General features: G+C 56.1%; 3 protein-coding genes across 4 annotated transcripts in view; all 3 read left to right on the top strand.

The window, feature by feature from the left end:
• Window positions 1-12,741, top strand: part of AP2M1 (adaptor related protein complex 2 mu 1 subunit) — a 49,337-nt gene extending 36,596 nt beyond the window's left edge. The window contains exons 3-12 of one of the 2 annotated variants that reach the window (XM_019503399.1): window positions 1,157-1,422; window positions 2,970-3,052; window positions 5,938-5,943; window positions 6,517-6,652; window positions 6,771-6,912; window positions 9,401-9,520; window positions 10,032-10,167; window positions 11,022-11,119; window positions 11,257-11,368; window positions 11,651-12,741. In XM_019503399.1, the coding sequence (XP_019358944.1) occupies window positions 1,157-1,422; window positions 2,970-3,052; window positions 5,938-5,943; window positions 6,517-6,652; window positions 6,771-6,912; window positions 9,401-9,520; window positions 10,032-10,167; window positions 11,022-11,119; window positions 11,257-11,368; window positions 11,651-11,785 (1,234 nt within the window). In that variant the 3' untranslated portion in view covers window positions 11,786-12,741. The remainder of the gene's footprint in view (window positions 1-1,156; window positions 1,423-2,969; window positions 3,053-5,937; window positions 5,944-6,516; window positions 6,653-6,770; window positions 6,913-9,400; window positions 9,521-10,031; window positions 10,168-11,021; window positions 11,120-11,256; window positions 11,369-11,650) is intronic. The other variant, XM_019503400.1, reaches the window with a different exon arrangement.
• A 1,870-nt stretch (window positions 12,742-14,611) lies between these two features.
• Window positions 14,612-19,799, top strand: LOC109287830 (matrix metalloproteinase-23-like). Its single transcript, XM_019503103.1, is given in 10 exon segments — window positions 14,612-14,639; window positions 14,642-14,835; window positions 15,183-15,307; window positions 15,974-16,110; window positions 16,535-16,568; window positions 16,570-16,694; window positions 17,547-17,711; window positions 18,168-18,278; window positions 18,528-18,648; window positions 19,138-19,799. Coding segments are annotated over 10 exon segments (1,293 nt in total). The 3' UTR covers window positions 19,391-19,799.
• A 2,687-nt stretch (window positions 19,800-22,486) lies between these two features.
• Window positions 22,487-22,821, top strand: part of ABCF3 (ATP binding cassette subfamily F member 3) — a 12,862-nt gene continuing 12,527 nt past the window's right edge. The window contains exon 1 of the mRNA XM_019503398.1: window positions 22,487-22,617. Within this exon, the coding sequence (XP_019358943.1) occupies window positions 22,545-22,617 (73 nt within the window). The 5' untranslated portion in view covers window positions 22,487-22,544. The remainder of the gene's footprint in view (window positions 22,618-22,821) is intronic.

The raw sequence follows: 22,821 nt of genomic DNA, 5'->3' as shown, positions 1-22,821 counted from the left end.
AAAGACTTAATTTGGGGAGTTTTATTCCAATAGCTGCTGGTCAAGATGGCAAAACCATGTTACAGAAGGTTTCAAGGCTGGCCTTGGGAGTACGTGGGTTTAAATTCCATTCCTGTAGAAATGACTACATTTTGAGTAGAGGCTTAATTCAGTCTATAGTGGATGAAAAATCTGTGTGGGTTGTAAAATGAAGGATTAAGAAGATAACACAAGATATTTGGATTAAGGAGCTGTGTAGGAGAAGCTTGCAGAACACCTGACTTGTACTATGTACAGAAAATGTGTTTTCTATGGTCATAAGGGCAGTTAAGCCATTCAATAAAATGCATTTTTATAGGACTTTTTTTTACCTTTTCTTGGATCTTGAAGCCATTGGCCCTTCTGGCCTGCGACACTTCAAGCAGAAGCAAGGCGTGTAGATTAGGAAAAGCAAAACATGCTAGATGGTAATAGAAACCATTTGGATTTGCTTCCTCAACACTGCCTCCCCAACCCATGCTTTTGCTGTGTTTGGAGGTGAAGCAGAACTGGGAACAAAAGCTTCCAGGGAAGAGCAGCTCTCTCCTGTTCCTAGCTAACTAGTCTTAGGCAAAGGAAGGATGTATCAGTAGGATGTGCTAGACTTGTCAGTGATGTGACAATGACAGACCCTTCCTTTGGAGGAATGGGAGTATACTTAACATACTGCGGGGTGGAGGGGCACACAGGTGCAAAAGCTTGGATATGGGGGTAGGAAGCAGGTGCTCTTAATCTGATAACTTGCCTTTTGTAACTAGGCCACAGCCTCCCCTGGTGTTTGGTGTCTGACTGAGCCAGCCAACTGGGGTGAAGTTGGGCATTGGCTCTTTGTAGCTAGTGGGGGGAATTAACTCCCACCGTTAGCTTATCACTGAGCCATAGTCCAGAGCTGCTTAGAGACCCAGTTGGCCCCTCTGTCTCCTTCACCCTGTACACTGCGAAGTTAACATCAGTGTAACACTTCTAGGCCCCTGTTATTTGGTGTCCAAAGGCACCCTGCCTGAAAAGGGGATTGGGGCACGTGGTTGTAGCTTAACCAGGCATCTTGTCCAAGCAGCCAGGCAGATGTTATGCAGCCAACTCTATACACTACCTGTGGAGTGTGACTCTGGCTTTCTCTTGCCCAACACCCCTCTAGGCGGAATGCGGTGGACGCCTTCCGCGTCAATGTCATCCATGCGCGGCAGCAGGTGCGCTCGCCTGTCACCAACATTGCCCGCACCAGTTTCTTCCATGTTAAACGTTCCAACATCTGGCTGGCCGCTGTCACCAAGCAGAATGTCAATGCCGCCATGGTCTTTGAGTTCCTCTACAAGATGTGTGACGTGATGACTGCCTACTTCGGCAAGATCAGCGAGGAGAACATAAAGAACAACTTTGTCCTGATCTATGAGCTGCTGGATGGTGAGGAAATTCCTTTCTGGCCCATTGCCTGAAGCACAGTTGGTTTCCCATAGCTCCGTTAGCTTTAGCTTAGCTTTGTTATGGTGCTGGTCTGACATTCCTGTGGGATTGGGTCACTGCTGCTGCCACTGCCTTGAAATTTTTTGGGAACGTCAGGCATTCAAGGGTTGAGTTCTCCCACTTCTCGGAATCTTACTTCTGTGATAACTGCAGCATGCCTTGCTGGCAAGAATGATGTAAAGTGTTTATGTAAGATGAAGCAAATTGCTGTGGGATTTCATCAAAAACTGATGTCCTTCATGCATGGCCAATTGCTCTTTCTCTTAGTGTCTTTTGTAGGACTTGTTTTATTTCAGCCCATCTGAGGAGTCTCCAGGCCTTCCCTTCTAGCAAGGCTGTAACTCCTGCCCCTTTTGGCTGGAGAGTTGGCTAAGTCAACATAGCAGCAAGCTGCAAACTTGATGCTGAAATGGCCTTCCCATTTTTATATTAACTAGCTGGGGGGCAGGGTGCAATGAGACTCCCTGACAAGTTGGTGCAATTCAGAGCTGGGCTAAAAGGTAATGGCTATATGGAAACCTTTCTGTTCTCTCACTCACTCACTAGTCCTACGTTGGGCAGGACAGCATCCATCTGGAGCTAAAGACCTGCCTTTGAAGGAGTCTGGCATTACTACATGCAGTCTGTAACTCTCTTCCACTCCAAGTTCTGGCTGCTTCTCCTCAAGGCATCCTTGGGAGGAGCAGGCTGGGATGTGCTGAGATTTCCTAGTGTGCCTAGAGGCTAGTGCTCAGTTAAGCTCTGCAGGTTCCTCAGCTGTGGAAGAACTGGTTGCAGCTTCTTTTCCCTGGCTGACTGTGGGAGCCAAGGGCCTGCCCTCTGCCAGCAAGTAGAGTGGGAGAAGTTGTGAAGGCGCAATGTCACTCTGTATTCGCATTACAGGTTTCCTGTCCCCACTGGATCCCGTGGGTGGCTCGTTCCCTCCTGGAGGGCCCGAGCTTGCTCATGCTGTCAAGGTAGCTAACGGCTGTTGCTCCCCTGCGGTGTTGCTACTCTGCTGTTATTTTTTTAGGTTTTGATTTTTATTACATCTTCATGCGAAAATCAAAACCTAAAGAAAATGCTGCAAAGATAGATTATTCTGCTGTTGGATAAACCCTTGGATGTTTGTGGATAAACCCTTGGTCAGTGTCCCCTGGTTGTCTGTCTCTCTGGTATTTGTACTTGAAAGTGTACAGCCTCATAATAAGCACTAGCTTTCCCCTTCCTGACTGAGGAAACCTCCTCTACACCTGAAGACTCTCTTCCTTAGATAACTCCTGCAGTTCATCTGACCAGGCTGCCCCTTTCCTCTTGACTAAATGCTACATTGCAAGTCCTGGACTGACTGTGTTCCCTGATGCTTGAACTCCAAGGCTCCATGGGGCATCCATGCACTAGACTTTCCTCTCTAGGAACTCTTATGGGTACAGCTGGCTGTGTGGGAAGTGACTTGTGCCTGTTGCCTTGAGGTTCTTCTGAGCTGATCATTTTTTACCCTTGTATAGAAATCCTGGACTTTGGCTACCCTCAGAACTCTGAGACGGGGGCTCTGAAAACCTTCATCACTCAGCAAGGCATCAAGAGCCAGGTAACTGAAGGGATCTGGGATGCACTGCTCTCTTCCTGGTCTAGAATTTGGTGGAAAAACTCTCAAGCAGAACCCACGAGAGCTGATATAAGCCATATGCACTGCCCATGGGGCCAGAGCTGGGCTGGCACAAGATACAGGGTTGACCAGTTCTTGGGGGGGAGAAGGGAATATGAAACATGTTACACAAAGCTTTGTGCCTGCCTCGTATAGCACTCGGACACACCACAGTCTAAATTGAAACAGACAGACAGTGCAGCTTCAAGTTCTTTGTTTTGCATCAGCTGAATGGCTTGGCAGGTGAGGGCAAACCTGAAACCAGCAGAACTGTAAAAGTAGCTCTGCTAGATGTAGATCTTGTCTCCAGCCTGCAGGAGTGGAGAGGCTCTTGCTCAGATCTCAGTGTCTTGGGCTACAGAGCTCTTCAACCTTTCCTTAGGTGATCTGTTCTGCAGCCTGTATATGTGCCCCTTCCCCTCCTACTCAAAATTCCTCACCCTTCAGCACTGCCACTAGAGTAGCACATAAGCCTCAAATGAAATTAGGACCTGCTGTGCCAGATGCTCTGTGTAGACACCAGGCAGTCCCTGCTGTGCAGAGCTTGCAGTTCTGATAACTTATAGCACTGGAGACAAGAGAAGGATGAAATGTTAAGTCTTCTACATACTGGAAGTACTCCTGAATGGGAAGGGAGCCTCCTAAAGGAAGAAGGCATGGCAGGGTGGAATCTCAGACTCATTTAGAGGCCTTTTTTTAGAGAACCGCCTGCTTCCTCAGATGTGAAGGAAGGTGTGTAACAGCATGGTTTAAGGCACTGAACTAACCTGGCCTTGGATTCAAAATTTGCTTCATCTGAGCCCTGGGGGAGGCAGTGGTCTTCCTTGAGGCAGGATTATGTAGGTGTTCACAGCTGCCTTGAGCAGTTCCTGATCTGGCCCTGGAGGGGAGGAGGAAGAACCAAGTGGTGTGAATGCATTTGCTCAGTGTTCCTGTGTCGGAAGGGAAGGCAGGGGTCTCCACCTTCCTGGGGCTTCAGGGGTGCTGCTGTCCCTCAGAAGGCCCAGGGCCCTGCCTAGCAAGGCTTCACAATGTGTGTTCTCCCCTTAACATAGGGAGAAGCATGCAGCTGAGAACTGCAGCTAAAACATTGTCTTACCTGCTCTGCAGAGCAGCAGAGGCTCTTGCTAGGGGTTGAGGAGCTTGTTTAATAGCTAAATGTTAACTTTTGCCTTGGTTTGGCTGAGACTTGTAGAGCTACAGAAGCTTGATGTGGAGCCTGCCCTGTTGCTGCCTTTGCCATGAATGAAAAAGCCTTGGGTCTCTAGCTGCAGCCTTTTGGCTTCCCTGGTAGCTCGGTTAAAAACAAACAAACAAAAAAAACAAAACCAAAAAAAAAAAAAAGGAATCCAGTAGCTGTGGGGTCATTTGAATCCCTGGCCTGGGCAGGTAAGCAGATGTGCCAGCCCTGGGCCCTGCTCATCTTCCCTCAAACTGCTGACTCCTGCTTTAGCAGGAAGTATCAGGGCCAGATGTGAAGGCTGTGGGGAAGCTGCTCTTCCGGGCTCCCTCCCCCAGTCCCCTGTGCCTGCTGTAATCTGACACGTGGATGTGGGGAGAGGGGTCAGGACTCAGACTGGCTGAGTCAGCTCTCCTTCCTAGGAAAACTCCACTAACCCCATCCATTGCTTCCTTCCTTTTTTACTGTTCTGCTCATCACGCCTGGTTTTAACTAATCTTTTTGCTGTTGTGCGGTATGTTTGGATTCAAATCACTGTTCCTGGCCTCACTGAATAAACTTGTAGATGCATCCAGCCAAGTAGTGATTTGAGCTCCCATGCTTTGTGTAGCTGCATCTGGCTAGTGGTAGTGACTAAAATTATGGTCATTAGAAACAAGTCTTTGCTCACTCTTCAGTTGACTTGTGCAGACTTCATAATGGCACATGCTGGGAGTGTCCTTTTGCTTGAGTAACTGATACTTGTACTATTGAAATTGGAGCACCTGGTATCATATCTGCTCAATCCTTCCTGTCACTGCACCCAGACAAAAGCAGTAGCCTGTCAGGTGTTCAGGGGCACAAAGATGCATGTATGGGGAAGCTTACTGGTGAGGTGGGAGACCGTAAGCCATGTCACCTGGGAAGAAGCAAAGTCCTGTATGGGTAGTGCCTCGAGTGCCTGCCTCTCTTTATTTTAAGAAGGTGTTACTACTAGCATGATGACCTAGCTTAACACCAGACAAGCCCAGCAAGCAAACCCCTTGCTAGTCAGGTAGCTGACTGCAGTACTGAGCTCCCATGCTGCCCTCTTGCGGCCACAGCCCCTAGGGATGCTACAGTAGTACTCGCCTTTGGCCCTTACAGCCATGTTGGTGGAAGACTAGGATTAGATTAACTGTGTATACATGTTTCAAGAGTTGCTTTCCTACCTTGTAAGGAGTAGTGCCCTCCTGTGACTGCAGCTTCCTTCCTTGTCGGGTCACGGCAGAGGTCTGGAGGTGGCAGTACAGAATGCACTCCCGGCACATCAGGGGCTCTGCAGGACAGGATGGCCAGCCTTGTTCTCCCTTCCTTCTGCCTGTCCTGCTGAGCAGGTTGCGAGCTCCTGCCACGTACTTGAGTGGTACAGTGATAGCGAAGTTTTGTCTGAATCCCTAGAAGGCCTGAATTCATGGTGAAAGCCCCATCACGCATCCCTGTTTTTTTTCCACATGATGACAAGCCGACTGGCTTTGTTCCTGTCCTGAAATAGTCCTGAGCCTAACCTGCCTTTTTTCCTTCCTCCCCTCTTGTTACTGACCTGCTTGCCTGCTAACCCCATGTGCCACACTTGCTGCTATACGTCTGCTTCCTCCTACCCTCTGCGTGTGACTGGACCTGCTTATAGCACCAGGTAGGAAAACTTGCTATACAGTCCAGCAAGTACTTGGCTCTCTTTTCGTGGGACTAAAGGCACGTGTGACTGCTACTGGGCTCCATCTGTTGGAGTTGAACTCGACGCTGAATTTCTGTTCCCAACTCATGCCTGCTTTTACCAGCCACAGACAGCAGGCCAGATTTTCAGTGAAGCCCTGAACAAAGTGTTCAGCTACCTCCCATTACACTGGTCTACCTGGGCCATAGCTTGCTGTAACCCAGCCACAATGGTTCAACATAGCAGTCCTGGGACTAATCTGCCTGTAACTAACCCACAGCCTGACTAATGGTCTTCTGCTTTAGTTAGATGGAGGTTCATCCCAGGTTGCTTATTGGAGTGACTAGTCAGTCACTAGCCAGTAACAGGGGAACCCTTTTTTTCATGGATCCCAACAAGCATGTGGCAGCATCCCTGTCTAAGGGCAAATGCAGTGTCATACCTCTCGAGTTTGCCCCGGATGCAGCTGCCTCAGACTGACTGGGGGGGTCTGGCTTCAGTCTTGATGCCTAACCTGAAGTTTCTAACAAGGTGTTTCCTCCTTCTTTTCAGACTAAGGAAGAGCAATCTCAGATCACCAGCCAGGTGACTGGGCAGATTGGCTGGAGACGCGAGGGGATTAAGTATCGTCGGAATGAGCTTTTCCTTGATGTCCTGGAGAGTGTGAATCTCTTGATGTCACCGCAGGGTAAGTAGGAAGGATGAGCCCAGAGTCCAAACCTCCATGTGGGACAGGAGTGTGGACTCTTAATGGGGAGTCTTACACCTCCAGCATGGTGTCAGTGATCTTGTCTTCTCCACCCCAGGGCAGGTTTTGAGTGCACATGTATCTGGCAGGGTGGTGATGAAGAGCTATCTGAGCGGAATGCCAGAGTGTAAGTTTGGCATGAATGACAAGATCGTCATTGAGAAACAGGGCAAAGGGACTGCAGATGAAACAGGGAAAAGGTAAGAGGGGCTGGAGTAGGGTCCCTTATGAGCCAGGGACGCCCTCAAAGGGTTGCAGTTCCTTCCTTCTGATGTTGTAAATAGCTGATCTCTTTCTTCGCTTCCAGTAATGATCCCCAGCCTTCACCTGAGGAGGCTGCACTGTTGCTGGTCTCCCTAAAGGGTAAAAGGCATCAAAGGACTCCTGGCAGTAGGATGTGCTGCCAGCCAGCCAAAGTTTTGGTGCTGTTCCCTACAAGAGGCTGGATTAGACTGGGGTCCTTTGGATCCGTCATGCCTGTACCATATTCATGGGGGAGCCTTGAGTTGGGTGACTAGTACTTCATTCACTCCATGCTCAGTGGCTCCGGCCTGTGCACGGGGAGGTGTTCCCATGTTTGGGATATGCTGCTGCTGATCCTGAAGAGGTAATAGAGGACAGATGTACAGCGCAGTCTCTCTCTGTAACCAACTTGGACCAGCCAGATTTGCTGGCCCTTGAGCCTCGGCTAGAATGACCAGTTCAGTGCACTTGTCCCTGCACCAGGTATGCAAATGGAGACTTACCCTACCCATCCCAGGAGCCTTGTTAGCTTTACCCTTCATGTTGTACCCTCAGTCAGTTCCCTTGCCCTCCTGCTGTAGACAAGTTTGTGCTCTTTCCAGCCTTTCCGCTTGGGACTAGAGCGCTGAAGCAGGCAGTAGCTGGCTACAGCAGTGAGTCTCCTTCCCACTAACACATTACTGATTGTGTTTCTTTTGTTTTCTGCTGACCCCAGTGAATTGGGCAGGTAGATAATCTGCTTCTGCTGTGTGCGCACTCCTCCCTTTCCTGTCTCTTGCTTTGCGTGACTTGTGCATGTGACGCAGACTTTGGACACTTCCCACAATGGTTCCTGTGACTGAGCTGCTACTTGCCTGTCTCTAAATGCTAGTTCTTCGTTTGGTTTTGAACTGTTGCTCTTTACCCAGTACTTCCAGTCTAGCTGGCTGTAGATAGAAAGATGGACAAAGCCTTGGTGGAGGGTTGCTGCTATGGGGAAATAACATGGCTGGGCAGGCTTCCTGCTGGGGTTGGGACATGGAGAAAACCTTCTCTGGCTGTAGGTAGCCAGTAGCGGGTACCTTGCTCCAGGCTTTCTGCAAGTTGGGTTCTGTAGGCTTGCTGGTAGAAACCCTCACAGCATCCCTATTTGGAAAGGCTATCTCTGGCATGGAAGCAGGAGTGGGGGGGTAGACTGTTCAACTTCCTGTGGCTGTACAGTCTTGGGGGGCAAGAACTGGAGCTGTCACTAGCTGTGGTTACTGGTGAGCAGGAACAAAGATGTGCATTGCCTCAGGTCTTGACCTTAACAAATTGCAGTGAACCACTCTGGAGAAGTTTTGTCTTCTGTCTCCATTCTTACCACAGGGCTTCCCTGTTGCTCTGTTGGAGTGTAGCCTACTCTGGTGAATGGCCTAGTCCATGAATACTGTCCTCCCATGGGTGTGGGAGGGCACCAGGTCCCACAGTGTCTCTCCTCTGACAGACTAGAAAGGAAGTGGACTTGCTCTTTTGAGGCAGCAGTAAGCAGAGGCCCATGTACAGCTGGCAGTGCCCAGGGCCTGCACAGGAAAGCAGCAGCTGACTGGGCTTGTCTAGCCTTGCATTCACCGAATCCCAAGACAGGCAGTCACTGCTTGCAGAAATGGACAGTCAGCTTGCACTTGTGAAACATGGACACTAACACAGTTGTCTTATTTTCCCAAAGTACTTGCCTCTCTGCTCTGATTTCCCCCCTGTATCACGGTATCCCTTACCCCTTCCCTCCAAGCAGCTGGCCAAATGAGTGCTGCCTACCTCTAGGCTGTAACAAGGGCAGCTGGTCCAGTCCATGTTAGCCCCTGTTCAGGTGCACTGCACTGAGCTGTGGTCCCCTTTAGTCCATGAGCAGTGCAGGTGGCTCCTAGAGGTAGAACACCAGAATATCACTGTCTGTGGCAGGGCAGCTGTGTTCTTCACACACCAAACATGCTGTGCTGACTGCCTCAGTTATGAGGTCTGGAGGTACATGGAAACCTGAGCTGTGCTACTCCATGTCTCCCATGAGGAAGCCTCTGATCAGGAAGATGCCACAAGGGTATCCTTGGCCATTGGACTGGGACACTGCTGGATGCAGGAAGGGGGCATCTCTCTTCAGACTGTGCTGCAGGAAGCCTGCTTGGGGCATGGCTGGCAGGGCAGACTTGGGTGCTGTGGGGCCAGCCTGGATTGAGGGTACAGCTGAAAACTAGAGATCTTGGGCAAGTGTCCTAAAGTCTGATCTTGGCAGCTTGAGACGGGGGAACCAGTCTGAACTAGCAGGCCCAGGTCCCCTGAATCTCTTTGCTGCTTTCTCACTTCCTGGACACAGCTGTGATGGCAGAACGCTCTTGTAGACTAGTCTCACCCTGAACCGCAGCCTGGGCAGACTCCATGTGCACCCTGATACTCCCGGGGCTGCAGCTGATACTTTGTCTTGTGTTTCAGTGGCAAACAGTCCATTGCCATTGATGACTGCACTTTCCACCAGTGCGTGCGGCTCAGCAAATTCGATTCGGAGAGGAGCATCAGCTTCATCCCACCCGATGGAGAATTTGAACTAATGAGGTAGGGATGCCAGGAGCAAGCAGAGGTGCTGTTGGCCTACATGCCAGCTGAGGGCTCCTATGGTGCTGTTAGTCTCCTGCTAACTAGAGTACCTGGAGCCCTCAACAGGATATTCTGCCCTTGTACCTCATCCTGTCCAAGTTGTGTTCTCCACCAGCTAAAACTGGAGCCTTGCAAACCTTCCTGGCAGTATGGTGGTACCACCGTTCTGCCCTGAAGCCCAGGGCCCCTTCATCCACTACCCAGCCGTGCCCAGAGGGTGTAGTTCTTGAGAACCAAGCCCTACCATCAATCTGTAGAGGAGCTGGGAATCCAGGCTCCCAGAGCTGTTCTTGACCGTGGCCTCTGCTTCCCCTCTTCCACATGATTCATTTAAACTTCTCTATGACTGCTCTCCTATCAGCCATGGATGGCCTCCCAACTTGGCTTTGGAAGGGCAGCAGCTATTTGATGCCCCTGGAGCATCCTCCATGGCAGGCTCTAGTGACCTGTCACTCTTGTGTCTGCGCAGATACCGAACCACTAAAGACATCATCCTCCCCTTCCGTGTGATCCCCCTGGTGCGGGAGGTGGGCCGCACCAAGCTGGAAGTGAAGGTGGTGATCAAATCCAACTTCAAGCCCTCCCTGCTTGCCCAGAAGATAGAGGTAAGAGATGAACGACCCCAGAAGAGCGCAGCAGGAGGCTTAGCAAGGCCCTAGTGTCTTTGACTTCAGGCTGAGACCAGAAGGAAGCATCACTAGGTCTGGCAAAACTGCCAGAGCCACAGAATGAGGGGCACCAGCCCAGCTCTGTAGATGGCTCCATTCCTTCTCCCAGGCCCTGAGCCAGCCCCACATGCTGTCTTTCAGTTTCCTGCGCAGAGGCTGCTCTCAGAGCATTCCAGAGTTTTGAGCTCTTCGGGGTCTTGCATTTGCCTGATGCTGCCTCAGGCAAGCGGCAAAGAGTGATGCAACATGCACATCACTACTGGATATGCCACTGCTCTTGGTCTGGGTTGCAGTATAGAACTTTCTGTGCCAGACTGCTGTTGACAGGACCCTTGACAGGTCTTTTGTTCCTATGCAGTCTGGTCCCTTGAGACCTACTGCAGTGGGCGCACCCTTGCTCCAGGGGGGCCTGCCAACCAGTGTGGCCTCGCTTCCTGAAGCACAGCTGCCTGCCTGAGCTGAAGGGAGAGGCTTCTGGCCACTCCTGGCCTGGCTCCCTTAACCCCAGTTCTCCCCAGTCCCTGGGGAGATGCACAGATGGCCAGTTTGTGCATCTCCCCAGGCTCTGAAGCCTCCACTCCCTACTAGGTAGAGACCTACTCCAGAACACCTGGAGTGGCATTTGGTATTTAGTCCACACTAACCAGTAGTGGACAGGGCCCTGAAATGGAGGCTGTAGGGAGGACCAAGGCAAGGACCAATGCTACAGCACCTGGGCAAACTGATTGGAGCCTCACGCACAGCTGCATGCGCTGACCAGACTGGGCCTGCCCAACTGCTCCTTCTTCCAGGTCCGGATCCCAACTCCACTCAACACCAGTGGAGTGCAGGTCATCTGCATGAAGGGGAAGGCCAAGTACAAGGCCAGTGAGAACGCCATTGTCTGGAAGTGAGTGAACTTGGGCCCCAAGTCCACAGCAGGGCACAAATCGGTGCTAGCGGCTCTGCTCTGCTCTGCCCTGAGCATAGGGGGAGGAGGGGAAGAGGTGCCACCTAGGCTCTGACTCATCTGGCTCTCTCCACTAGGATTAAGCGCATGGCTGGAATGAAGGAATCCCAGATCAGTGCGGAGATAGAGCTACTGCCCACCAATGACAAGAAGAAATGGGCTCGGCCGCCCATCTCCATGAACTTTGAGGTAGGTGACTCCACACATGCAGGAGCCAGGTCTGGCCTGAAGGGCACTGTGTCACTGCCTTTGCCCCGGGAGCTCTTGTGCAGCTCAGACGTCTAGGGAGACCCAGGCATGGGTAAGGATTGAAGCCGCCTCCAGTGTTGTTCTCTGATAGAGGGCAGAGCTCTTCCCCAATACCCATTGCCCTCTTACTTGGATGTGGGCCTGAGCAGTGGTTCTCCTGGTCCATGTTCCTGCAGCTCCTGTCAGCCCGGCTCAACCTTTGTCGTTTGTTCTTTTGCACAGGTCCCGTTCGCACCCTCTGGGCTGAAGGTGCGTTACCTGAAAGTCTTTGAGCCAAAGCTGAACTACAGTGACCACGATGTGATAAAATGGGTGAGGTACATTGGCAGGAGTGGGATCTACGAGACCAGATGCTAGCCCCGAGAGGCTGGCGGGCTCCCTCTCTCCCCAGCCAACCCCCCAGTCTCCTCGGTCTCCAAGTACGTTCAGAGAACATCCGTCTGGCCCCCTCTGCACATGGATTGACAGATGCCCGTGGCTCTTGGGAACGGACTGATCCGCCTGTGACCTGTCACAGCCGAAGTTCAGAACCCAGCCATGGACAGGAGCATCGTCAACCTCCTGCTTTCTGTCCCAGGGCAGGGAAGGGCTAGTCTAACCACGTCCCTCGTGATCTTTCTAGGGAGCGTCCACCATTAAACTCCTTCTGTTGGTGTCTCACTACTGGCATCATATCCTAGTATTTTTGAAATTGTTGTGCATATGTACTCGTAGAATAGGCCTGAAAAACCATAGACTGGACAAATCTGAGTTGACGCTAACCTGGCTCTGTACTAGCTATTGCTGTTGTGGTAGGTGTTGCTATATGCTCTGAGACGCCAAAGGGGGTGCTGGGCTTTTGGGCCTGGCCACCTTTTGTTTCTTGCAAAGTCTTCAGTAGCGAGTCCTGCCGCGGGGAGGTTTGTGACCAAACAGCATGAGGGTTTGCCCCCTTGCTGGTGTGTATGTGGGTGGCGCAGCATTTCAAAGCCCAGGCCAGGTCCTTTTGGAACACTCTTCCACCCCTCCATGTCCCTCACCTGCTGGCTTGCTGGAGCCAGAAGTTGTCCCATCACTGCATGGCACCAGGGTGCGGGGCAGCCTAACTCTCCGGGATGGGAATGACGGGGTCCGTCCTCCAGCCTGCAATGGAAATGGCCAGTAAGAGCCCGAGCCCCTGCCCCAGCCGCCACTCTCCACACTTCTACTGATGCTTCTGGGCCCATAGGAATGCTGCTGCTACCCACAATCCTCTGCTTCTGATAGTGTGGTCTCCATTTCATACAGTTTGTGATTTTGTCCGGTTCTAGACCTAATAAAGTATGTAGAATGGATATGGCTGCCTGTGCTGCTGTCCCTGGGCTGTGGAGGAGCTGGGGCTGGGGTCTTCCAGTCACCAAGGGAGAGAAGCTGGTGCGTGAAGTGGAAGGGGCAAGAGCAGCTCTTCTGGCTGCAGCACTGCTCACTTGGCCGCTGGCTTCCCTGACTTGGCTGCAGCAGGGAGCCCTGCCACAAGATACTGGTCTCTGCCCTGGTGCCTGTAGGCAACTTCTCTGGGACTTCGTGGCTTCCCCTAGCCCAGGACCAGAGGCACAGACCCCCGGTTGTGTGGACTTGGATCTGGGTCTGGGTGCCTCTGCTCCAGTGAAAGGTGAGGCTGACATATGTTCCCAGAGGCGGGCATGGGTGAAGTTCTCCATGGACTGCGGTTGTGACAGGAGCTGGCTGTCCCACTGCAGGCTCAGGCAAGCACCTCTGCTCACCCCTGCAGCAGTGGGTGCCGGTGTAATAGGAGCTCATGGTATAGCCTTGCTTTTGCCAAGCACTGGAGCTTGTGTCCTGGATGGCTCCTTGCCCCTGCACTGCTCTGTCTAGCCTGTGTGAGCCCCACTTCTGTCTGGAAGCTCCTGAAATGTAGTAGCCGCATGTCAGCCCTACTTGCTAACTAGGTGCTCTGCAAGGGCAGGGTTGTTACCAGCCCCCCTTTGTCTCTGGGGGGAGTAGCTGAAGTGAGGTCTGAGCCCAGTGCCCCCCACCTATGATGGGTAAGCTGTGGTGCTATGTGAGTACTCACAGCTGGGTGCCCCCAGGCTCTGGGACAGTGCACAGGGTGCAGCAGGCCCAGCAGCGAGGCAAGGCATCCTGCACACCCCCCAGCAGGAAGGGATGTCTGCATGTTGCTCCCTGCATCAGGCACAGAGCCCAGCCAGGCAGAGGGAGGCTGGGAAAGGAGGGTGCAAATAACACGTGGCTCCAAGGTTTTCCCCCTCACCCCTGACACAGGGCTGTCATGCAGAACAAAGGAGGGGAGCCTGCTTCTACATCACAAAGCCATGTGCTGAAATGGGATCCTGGTGGGCTGTGCCAGCCGCCCCGCCTCGGCAACAGCGTTGTGTCTTGCGGGAGCCGGTGTTCTAACGGGCTAGAAAATTGGGTTATTGTTTGCTGCGCCCTGCACCAGAGCCCGGGCAGGAAACACACAAGGGCCTTTATTCTCTGCCAGGAGGGGAGCACGTGTGCCTGGTGGAAAGTAGCACTTGGGTGTCTGCAGCCAGAGCAAACTGCTCTTGTGCTGTGCTTGGCCCCACACTGTCTGGGCCTGTGGCAGCAGGGCAACGCCACCTCCCCTCTGTTCCCTGCCCATGGACAATCCTCCCAGCCATGGTGGCTTTCCAAGGGGAAACGTTTTTGCCCCCTTTCCGCTGCGTTTCTGGCAAGGCTAGCCTCAGCCCTCCCCTGTGCTTGGCAGTGAGATTAGCTCAGCCTGTTTCTAGGGGAACCCAGCAGCCCCCTGAGCCCTGGCCCTTGGGGCAGCAGGGCTACAGGACTGGGGCTGGGAGGGTATCCAGCCCTGGCCTCCTTGGGGGACAGAGTTCCCACTTGCAGGCCCACAGCCCTGGCCCTGGCCAGGACCCTCCTCCCTCGGAGCCAGGGGCTTCTGGCTATTCCCATGGAGTAGGAAGGCAGGAGGTGACGTGGGGCTCAGTGAAAGATTCAGAGGCCAGATCCAGGACCCCCAGTGGAGAGTGGGGGCTGGTGGGTGTCAGTGCCCAGTCCTGTGAGGTGAGATGTTCGCACCCTGCACCGCCAGGAAGGGGCCGGGGTGTGGGTGAGGAGCTGAGAGCGGAGCAGAGCGCGGCTTCCTATCCCACACAGATGGATCCAATCTAGCAGGGCTGGGGCTGCCTGGCGCTCCACACAGACATGTGCGCTCGCATGGGGCAGGTCTGGGAGGCCCCCCAGCACAGGACTGTCAGGGATCAGCTGTACTTGGGAGGGCAGAGCTGAGCCAGGCCATGTCCCTGGGACCTCCTGTCCCCAGCCAGCTGTGGAGTGGGGGCCTGGGGGCAGCAGTTGCTCTGCTCTCCCTCCTTCTCCTGCTGCCAGCTGCTCTGTGGATCCTGCAAACATCCGGCTGGGCTGCAGGGGTGAATGGAGACTGTGTGCCCCTGCCCCTGAGGTCCTCTCGCTCCTAGGGGACCCCATGGGCTTGCCCCCTTGCTTGGGAAAGGGGAAACCTAGGAGGTGAAGGGCTGGGGCAGGGACCCCTGCGCTGAATGGGGTGCACTTAGACTTCCAGCCAGAGTGCTGCCTGCCTGAGCTGGTGGGAGTTCGGGGGCTACACCTCAAGGCCGTGCCATGGAGCAGCCCTTGCTGGTGGTGCCCCTGGGGGTGGGCAGGCTACAGCTTTGGGCCATGTGGTGCAGGGGGCCCTGGGTGTAGGCTGGGGGTGGCAGAGGTGCAGGGCAGCACTCAGCAGCTCCTTTGCCTGTAGGCTGGCGCAGCGCCTGCTTCAGGCCCCACTGCAGCCCACGGAGGTGTCGGGGATGTGGCCAGGAGGAGGCAGTACGCCATCAACCCACTGGGCCACAAGTGGGACCATGTTAACTTGACCTATCGGTGAGTGCGTGGGGGCCCTGCACTCCCAGGGCAGCCTGGGCCAGTGCCTGCAGCTGGGGCAGACCCCCTCCCTCTGGCCCTACTTGCTCTCCTCTACAGCATCCCTGCACCGCTGCCCCACGGCCCTGCTGGGTCTCCCAGGCACCCTGCGCAGCCCAGCCCAGCCCAGGCTCCTGATCCCTCCACCCCAGCCTGTCTCTGGGGGGGTGACTTGTTCCCTGAGGTCCTGGGCTCAGCATGGTGACGGCCATGCGGATGCCCTGAGCACAGAGCTCCAGACCAGGGCCCAGCACCGTGCAGGGAGCGGGCCCTGCCATCGCCCAGCGCCAGCTGGGTGGGAGCATCGGTGCCTCCCTGACCCCTAACACCAAGCAATGCGACCCACAGCAAGTCCCTGCCCCATGGGGATAGGCGGGTAGAGATGGAAAATGGAGCCCCGGGGGCAGCTGCTGCCTTTCGGTGGGCACCAGGGGCTGGGTGCTGAGATCAAGGGAGATGGTCAGGGCTTGCAGCCGTGTGAGAGCTGCTGGTATGGCCAGGGCAGCTGGGACCCCGGCCTGGACAGCTGGCAGAGCCCAGGAGCTGCCCCTGCAGCTGCAAGAGCAGTGGCAGGAGGTGGGAGAGGCGATGGTGCTGGCTGATGCCCCCTGCATCCCTGGCCCGCAGGATCGTGCGCTTCCCCAGCACACTGAACAGGGGTGACACGGAGAGAGCCATCGCTGCCGCCTTCCGCACGTGGAGCGATGTCTCGCCCCTCCGCTTCCGGCGCCTGCCCCCCGCGCAGCCAGCCGACACCACCATCAGTAGGGACGGCCTGTGCGCTGCGAGGGGACTGGGCTGCCCTGGCCATCCCACGCCCTTCTGCCCTGAGCCTGTCTCCCACCCATTGGTGGGGGACTGACCTCAAGCGCTGTGATACCATGCCCACCCTGCAGCAGGATAAGGAGCATGGGGGCTTCAAGCTCCTTCGCCAGGACCAGGCTGAGCCTCAGCAGAGCATCCAGCAGCATCTCAAGCTCTCTGGACACAGATGATGGGCTTTCACAGACTGGATGCCTGCCTCGGTGAGCTGGGGCCCTGCCCTGCCCTGCCCTGCTTCTGGCACAAGCCCTGAGCTCAGTGCCCCTGGGAGCAGGGTGCCCCAGCCCAGCAGACTAGATCTGGGGGCTGTGCCCTGCCGGCCTCGTGACGCCATCACAGCTCGCATCCCTCTGGTTGCTCGGGCAGGCTTCTACACCTTCAACCACACGGACTGCTGGTCCTCACCGCTGCTTCGACGGGCTGAATGGGGAGCTGGCCCATGCTTTCCTGCCGCCCTGCGGGGAGATCCACTTCGACAACCATGAGTTCTGGATCCTGGGCCACTTGCGCTTCAGCTGGAAACAAGGTAGGTGGGACCCCGGGGTGGCCAGGCACCAGCAAGGGCTCAGCTCTTGGACCCCCTCTGCACCCTGCCAGAGGGACAACACCTGCCTGCCTTCCCCTTCAGCCCTTGGTTCCCCAGCAGGGCTGCTGCTCCCATGTAGGGGCAGGGAGCAGAAAGCAGAGCAGGCAGGGGAAAGAGACTGGTGTGGCACTGGGGCAGGATGTGGGGCTTACCTTGTGACCTGCCTGCCTGCCTAAAAAGCTTGGCCCCCACTGCTGTAGTGCGAGGCCGTCCAACTGGTAGCCTGCAAGCCACATGCAGACTGCGAGGGGTGAAAATGCAGCCCCCGCGCTCCTACCCCACGGCTCCGACTACGACTGGGCAGTGACTGCACCTGCCCTTGGCATGGAGGGTGCAAGTGCATCACCTGGCTCCCCCTGCAGTCGAGGCCTCCATGCTCGTGGGATGGTGCCCTGCATGGGACGTACATGGGCATCCTTTGTATAGCAGCCATGCAGGTGGACCCATTTACGTGCATTGCCCCAGCCCTGCTGACGCACTGGTTGTCATCTTCATGCTGCTGCCAGTGCCCCCGTGGGCCCATTCTGCCCCTCTCCAGGCCTCAGCAGCTGCCTGGCAAGGGCAGGGGGCTATGTTGGAGCATGTTCCATGTACGTCAGTCTCCCACATCCCACTGGGCTGCAGGGTGAATGCCCAGGGCCAAACCCATCTCCCCAGTAGCGGGAGAGGTGTGGGCAGAGGGACTGTGTGCGCATGGGGGGAGGGAGTCATGCCCCCAGATGCCCGGAGGTGGATGAAAGGACCCCCAGTACAGGAGGGTGCCCTGCTCCCTGGCATGCCTGTGCTTGGCAGGGGTCTGGATGAATGACCTAGTCCAGGTGGCTGCTCACGAGATTGGCCATGCCCTGGGCCTGTGGCATTCCCGAGACGTCTGTGCCCTCATGTACCCAAATGCCACCTACAGCCGGACAAGGCGCATCAGCCAGGATGACGTCTGGGCCGTGCAGCGACTGTACGGTACAGGGGAAGCACAGGAGTGACCACACGGGCTGTTTGGCATCGGGAGAGGGGACCACTCACCTCTAGAGGCTCCTTGCATCCAGCCACATGCCAGGGACCCAGTGCTGCTGTGATGTTACCCTGGCTGGAAGAGCATGGGCCTGGCTCTGCTCCTTAGCGGTGTGCCTGGCCCAGCACCAGTGAGCATGTCAGGGCTGGGTCGGGGGGAGGCAAACAAAGGCTGCCCAGGGGAAAGGGGTGAAGCACGTGCTGGGGATGGGATGGGAGCCGTGTCTTGGGCAGCTCTGCCCCGACGCTGCTGGAAGTGGGGAGTGCCAAGGGGATCCCTTGCTGCCCCATGCTGTGGGCTAGCCCCCAGCAGCCGTGGTCCTGGGGGGCAGAAGGTGACTTCCCCCAGGCGCTGCCTGCCAGGCCTCGCACGGGCACTGGCCAACCCCTTCTGCAACCCCGCAGGCTGCATGGATGAGACGCAGCGGTGCGAGGTCTGGGCCCACCTGGGGTTCTGCATGTGCCGGCCAGCCTTCGTGAAGAGGCACTGCCCGAAGATCTGCAACTCCTGCTTCGGTGAGGTGCCCTCACCCCGCAGTGGCACGGCCCATGGCAGCCAGCTCCTTGCAGAGCCCCCAGCTGGGGGTTGTTGCCCTGCCCAGCCCCCCCAGGGCAAAGTCCTCCTGGCACCCCCTCATGTCCCGCTGATGCTGCCCCTGCCAGGCCTGCAGAGAACTTCCCGTGGGGACAGAGGGCTTGCAGGGGATGGGTGCAAGGCCCCAGAGATGCTGGTGTCACTGCTCTGTGTGTCTCTCTGTCTTCCAGAGGCCCCTGCTGCCCCCCCAACTCCCCCAGCCTGGCATCCCCACGCCAGGTACATCTCCAAAGGCAGAGTCATCACCTTCCACTGTGGGCTGAACTCCTCCAGGCCGCACCTGCACGTCAGGTGAGATGCAGCAGGGGAGAGGCTGGGCTGCACCCTTCCCGCAGTCACTCGGGTCCGGGCAGCAGCTACCAACCCTGACCCTGAGCTGCCTAAGCCCCAGCCCGACCCTTGGCCTCTGCAAGCAGACCTCTTCCACGGGGCAGGGAGCTGCTCCTGGAGCTGTGGAGGGAGGGGGGAGGGCGGCTGCTTCCAGACGCAGAGCAGATGGGGGCCCTGGCAGCTGAGCTGGGATGTCTTGTATGGCAGCGGGTGCCGGGGGCCTTGGTTCTGATCAAGCCTGAATAAAATCAGTCCCTGCATCTTTACTGCTGCATCAACTGCGCGCCCCTCCCTGAGCAGCAGGCCAGCAGGCAGCGAGGTGAGCGCTCAGCAGTGTCTGGAGGAGGCTGGCACAGAGAAGGTGCTCGCACCTGCGCAGGGATGCTGGCAGCCGTAGCTGGCTGAGAGCAGCTATGCTGGACTTCTCACCACTGCCCCCTTTCTCCACAGGTGGTACAAAGATGGGGAGCTCCTTTCCTGCTCCGTGCCCGGCTTGGAGCTGCTGCTGCACCAGGGGCTGCATGTTCTTGCCACTGAGCTCAGCAAGGGGCAGTACACATGCCTGGTCCACCGCGCTGGCAAGATCCTCTGTGCGAATTCCTGGCAGATCAAGCTCAAGGCCAGCACCCATTCTCCAACCCAGCCACGCGGGCCCCACGGGGATGTGCAAGGGAGCACACAAGCCCAGTCCACAGGTCAGTGAGACGTGTGTGATCCTAGCTGTGTGCCCCCCGGCTCCTGGCAGGGGTCTCCCACTGCAAAGGGGCCTGTCCCACCTCTCCTCCTCCTCTTGCACTCGCACCACGGCTGTCTGAATGGCAGAGGACCCCAACCCCCCCAGGACTCCTCCTCACCTGGGCCCAGCAGGAGTCACGGTGCTTGCTATTCCTGGCCCTGGGACAGCAATTTCCTGCCTATCTGCTGGGAGAGGGTGGGATGCTCCTCTCTCTTCACTCACATGTGTTATCCAGGGGGTCCCTCCTGCAGCAAGAAGGTAGCAGTGAGCTCTTTCGTGTCCCCTCTTCCCCTGCCCCTCAGCTCCCTGCTTCCACCCTGGATCTTTCATGCTGTAGCCCTGGCAAACCGGGCACTGAATTAAAACCCAGATGCAAACCCCAGCGGTGTTCCTCTGCCCTCCTTCCTGGAACTGTGCTGCCCTTTGTAAGCAGTGATCCTGGCGCTCCCAGTGACTGCTAGGCTGACTGCAGTTAGTGGCAAAATCTTTGCTTTTGCAAGGGCAGCTTACACGGCAAAGTGCGTGCGTGCATGTGTATGTGTGTGCGAGTGGTGGGGGTGTTTCCTGGAATGACCCCCAGTGACTGCAAACAGGAGGCGGGGGACTCTGCCTGCCAGAGGCTGCTTTGGGACTGGCGGCCACAGACTTTGGATGGTTTCTCTGCTGTTCACCAGCCCCCTCTGGTGCCCAGTTGGGGCTTTGTCACCTGTGGGCTGTAGCTGGTGGTGACTGCTGCTGCCTTGCTGGGCAGAAGTGCTCCTCTCTCCCACCATCCTGCTGAGCAGGGGACAGATGTGGCATTTTAAAAGTGCTTTCTCCCAAATTCTAGTGGGCTCCTCAGCCCCCCTTTGAAGCCCACGCTCTCTGGTATGAGTCACGCTGGAACTGCTCTTAGGTACTCGATCCTATGGTGAGGGGTACAGGATGCAATGAACTGGGATAGTTCAAATCATTGCTGCTAAAGACACTGCATTGGAAGGAGCTCCTGGGCCAAAATCTGCTGTTTTGAAAGCCTAGTGCCCGTGGACAGCAGGTCCAAGTAGCCCACGGGCCTTTTAAAGGCAGAGCTAGGTGCAAGGACGAACCAGCATGAACAATGTAAAGCAGTAGCTGAGAGAGGTTTCCAGTCTTCCCGCTACAGTTTTTATTTCTTCATACAGGGGCAGCTTTGCATTGAGGGAGACAGCCATCACTGTCACCTGATCCTGGGGAAGATGGGGTTTAGAAACAGAAAGACAGCCTCAGCCTGCCCTGCCCTGGTGGCACTCTGGGGCCATGGCTTTATGCCCACCTCCTCGGGCTTTCCTGGCCGGCCAGCAAGCCTGGCGGCCCAGGGGTGGTTCCAGGGGGTGCACTTGCACCCTGCATTGATTCCTGCTCCATCCAAAGTTTTAAACCAACTGTCTAGCAGCCGTGGCAGCGTTTCTAGTCGGGCCCGGCTGAGTGAGTCATTTGACTTCATAGCTTGTTGCCCTCGAACTGATCCCTCCTAAACTCTTCACTCTACAGGTGTTAACAACCCTCTTCTTTTTCATTATCTTGCTGCTCCACCTGTCAAGCTGTCCCTTGTTCTGCAGCCTGTTTGCTGTTCCTGGTAGCAGCAGCTCCTATTTCACAGCCCTGCAGCTTGTTTTTAACTCACTCCAAAGATTCACACAAGGTTAGGGGCTGGAAAGGACCTTGAGATCCTTGGGTCCAGTCCCCCTGCTCTGGGTAGGAAAGACAGCTGGGGTGCCCAGCAAGGTGTGTGTCCAGTCTCCTACTGAAGATCTCCAGGGTAGGTGCCTGCACCTCCCCGCTGGGAGTCTATTCCAGAGTCTGGGCACACGAATCATGAAGAAGTTTTTCCTTATATCCAGTCTGAAACCTCCTTCTAGTTTATATCCATTGCTCCTGGTCTTCCCCTGGGGTGCTCTGGTGAATAGTTGTTCACCTAGCCCCTGATGCTCACTGCGATATATTTGTAAGCTGCCACCAAATCCCCCCGAAGTCTTCTCTTTTCTAGACTGAACAGTCCCATATCTGTCAGCCTTTCCTCATAGGGCTTGCTCTTCAGGCCTCTAATCATACGCGTGGCTCTCCTCTAGACTCCCTCAAGCTTCTCCACATCCTTCTTGAAGTGGCGCCCAGAACCGGCCGCAGTCCTCCGGCCGCGGCCTCATCAAGGCCAAGTAGAGCGGGAGAAAAACTTCCTTAGTTTTGGTTGAGCTGCACCGGTTGATGCAGGCCAGCGTAGTGCTTGCTCTGCTAACCGCAGCATCAAACCGGTGGCTCATATTCATTTTATGGTCAATTATGACCCCAGGTCCCTTTCAGACATGGTGCTTGCTAGTGTAGCGCCACCGAGCCCGTAAGTTTGTCACAGATTTTTCCTCTCCAGATGGAGCACTTGACACTTCTCAGTGCTGAACAGCATCTGCTTCCAACTAATGTTGAGGGCCGCCTGGATCCTCAGCCTCCCTTGACGCGTGGCCACGCTTCCTCACAGCTTAGTGCCATCGGTGAGCTTTGCCAGTTTGCTTTTCACCCCCGCATCCAGGTCCTCGATGAAGATGCGTCGGTCCAAGTCCTGAACCCTAGGAGACTGCACTGGCCAGGCCGACATGGTCTTCCTGCGAACTTCCACTGAAGCTCTGCTTCTTCTGGCTTCGATCTTCAACTGAATGGTCCGGGCCGAGGAGCAAAGCTGCTGGTTATTTGTAACCGGAGAAAACGAGAGACGGTGTCACACGCGATCCTGCACCTCCCCCTCACAAAGTCCTAGATCCGCCCACGCCCGACGCTGCCCCGGAGGCGTCGGGGATGTGTCTGGCTGCAGGCCCGGGGCTGCCCCCCCACGACAGAAACGAGGTGGACGCCCGCACTGGGGCAGCACTGCGCATGCGCCCCCCGCACAAGGCGGGAAGCCTCGCCGCGGCGGCCCACATTCCCGGCATGCCCCGCGCCTCGCGGACTCCACGTCCCAGCAGCCCTTGCGCTCCCCCGTCCCCGGGGTCCGGACTCGGTTTCCCAGCAGCCCGCGCGCGTGGCTGACCCGCCTTCCCGGCAGCTCTAGCGCACGCTGCCCTTTCCGGGACTCCGTGGCCCGGCGGAGCGGAACGGGGCCGGGCCGGGCCGGGCCATGGCCTCGTGCGCCGACATCCTGCGCAGCGAGTTCCCCGAGCTGGACGGGGAGGTGTTCGCCTACGTCACCGGTGCGCTGGGGCTGGGGGCAAGGGCTGGGGGTAGGTGCTTGAGCAAGGGGCTGAGGCTGGAGGTAGGTGCAGGGGCTGGGGCAAGGGGCTGGGGGCAGGTGCTGAGGCTGGGGGCAGGGACTGGGGGCTGCTCTGCCCAGCCCAGCCCAGCCCAGCCCAGGGTCTGCAGCGGGTGCCCTGGCTTTGCCCTCGGCCGCCCGGGGG

The sequence above is a fragment of the Gavialis gangeticus genome, unplaced genomic scaffold (genome assembly GCF_001723915.1).
Source record: "Gavialis gangeticus isolate Ggan-Ray unplaced genomic scaffold, GavGan_comp1, whole genome shotgun sequence".
NCBI lineage: Eukaryota > Metazoa > Chordata > Crocodylia > Gavialidae > Gavialis > Gavialis gangeticus.
Note: the sequence above shows the minus strand (reverse complement) of the source record. Positions and strands in the feature narration are given on the sequence as shown.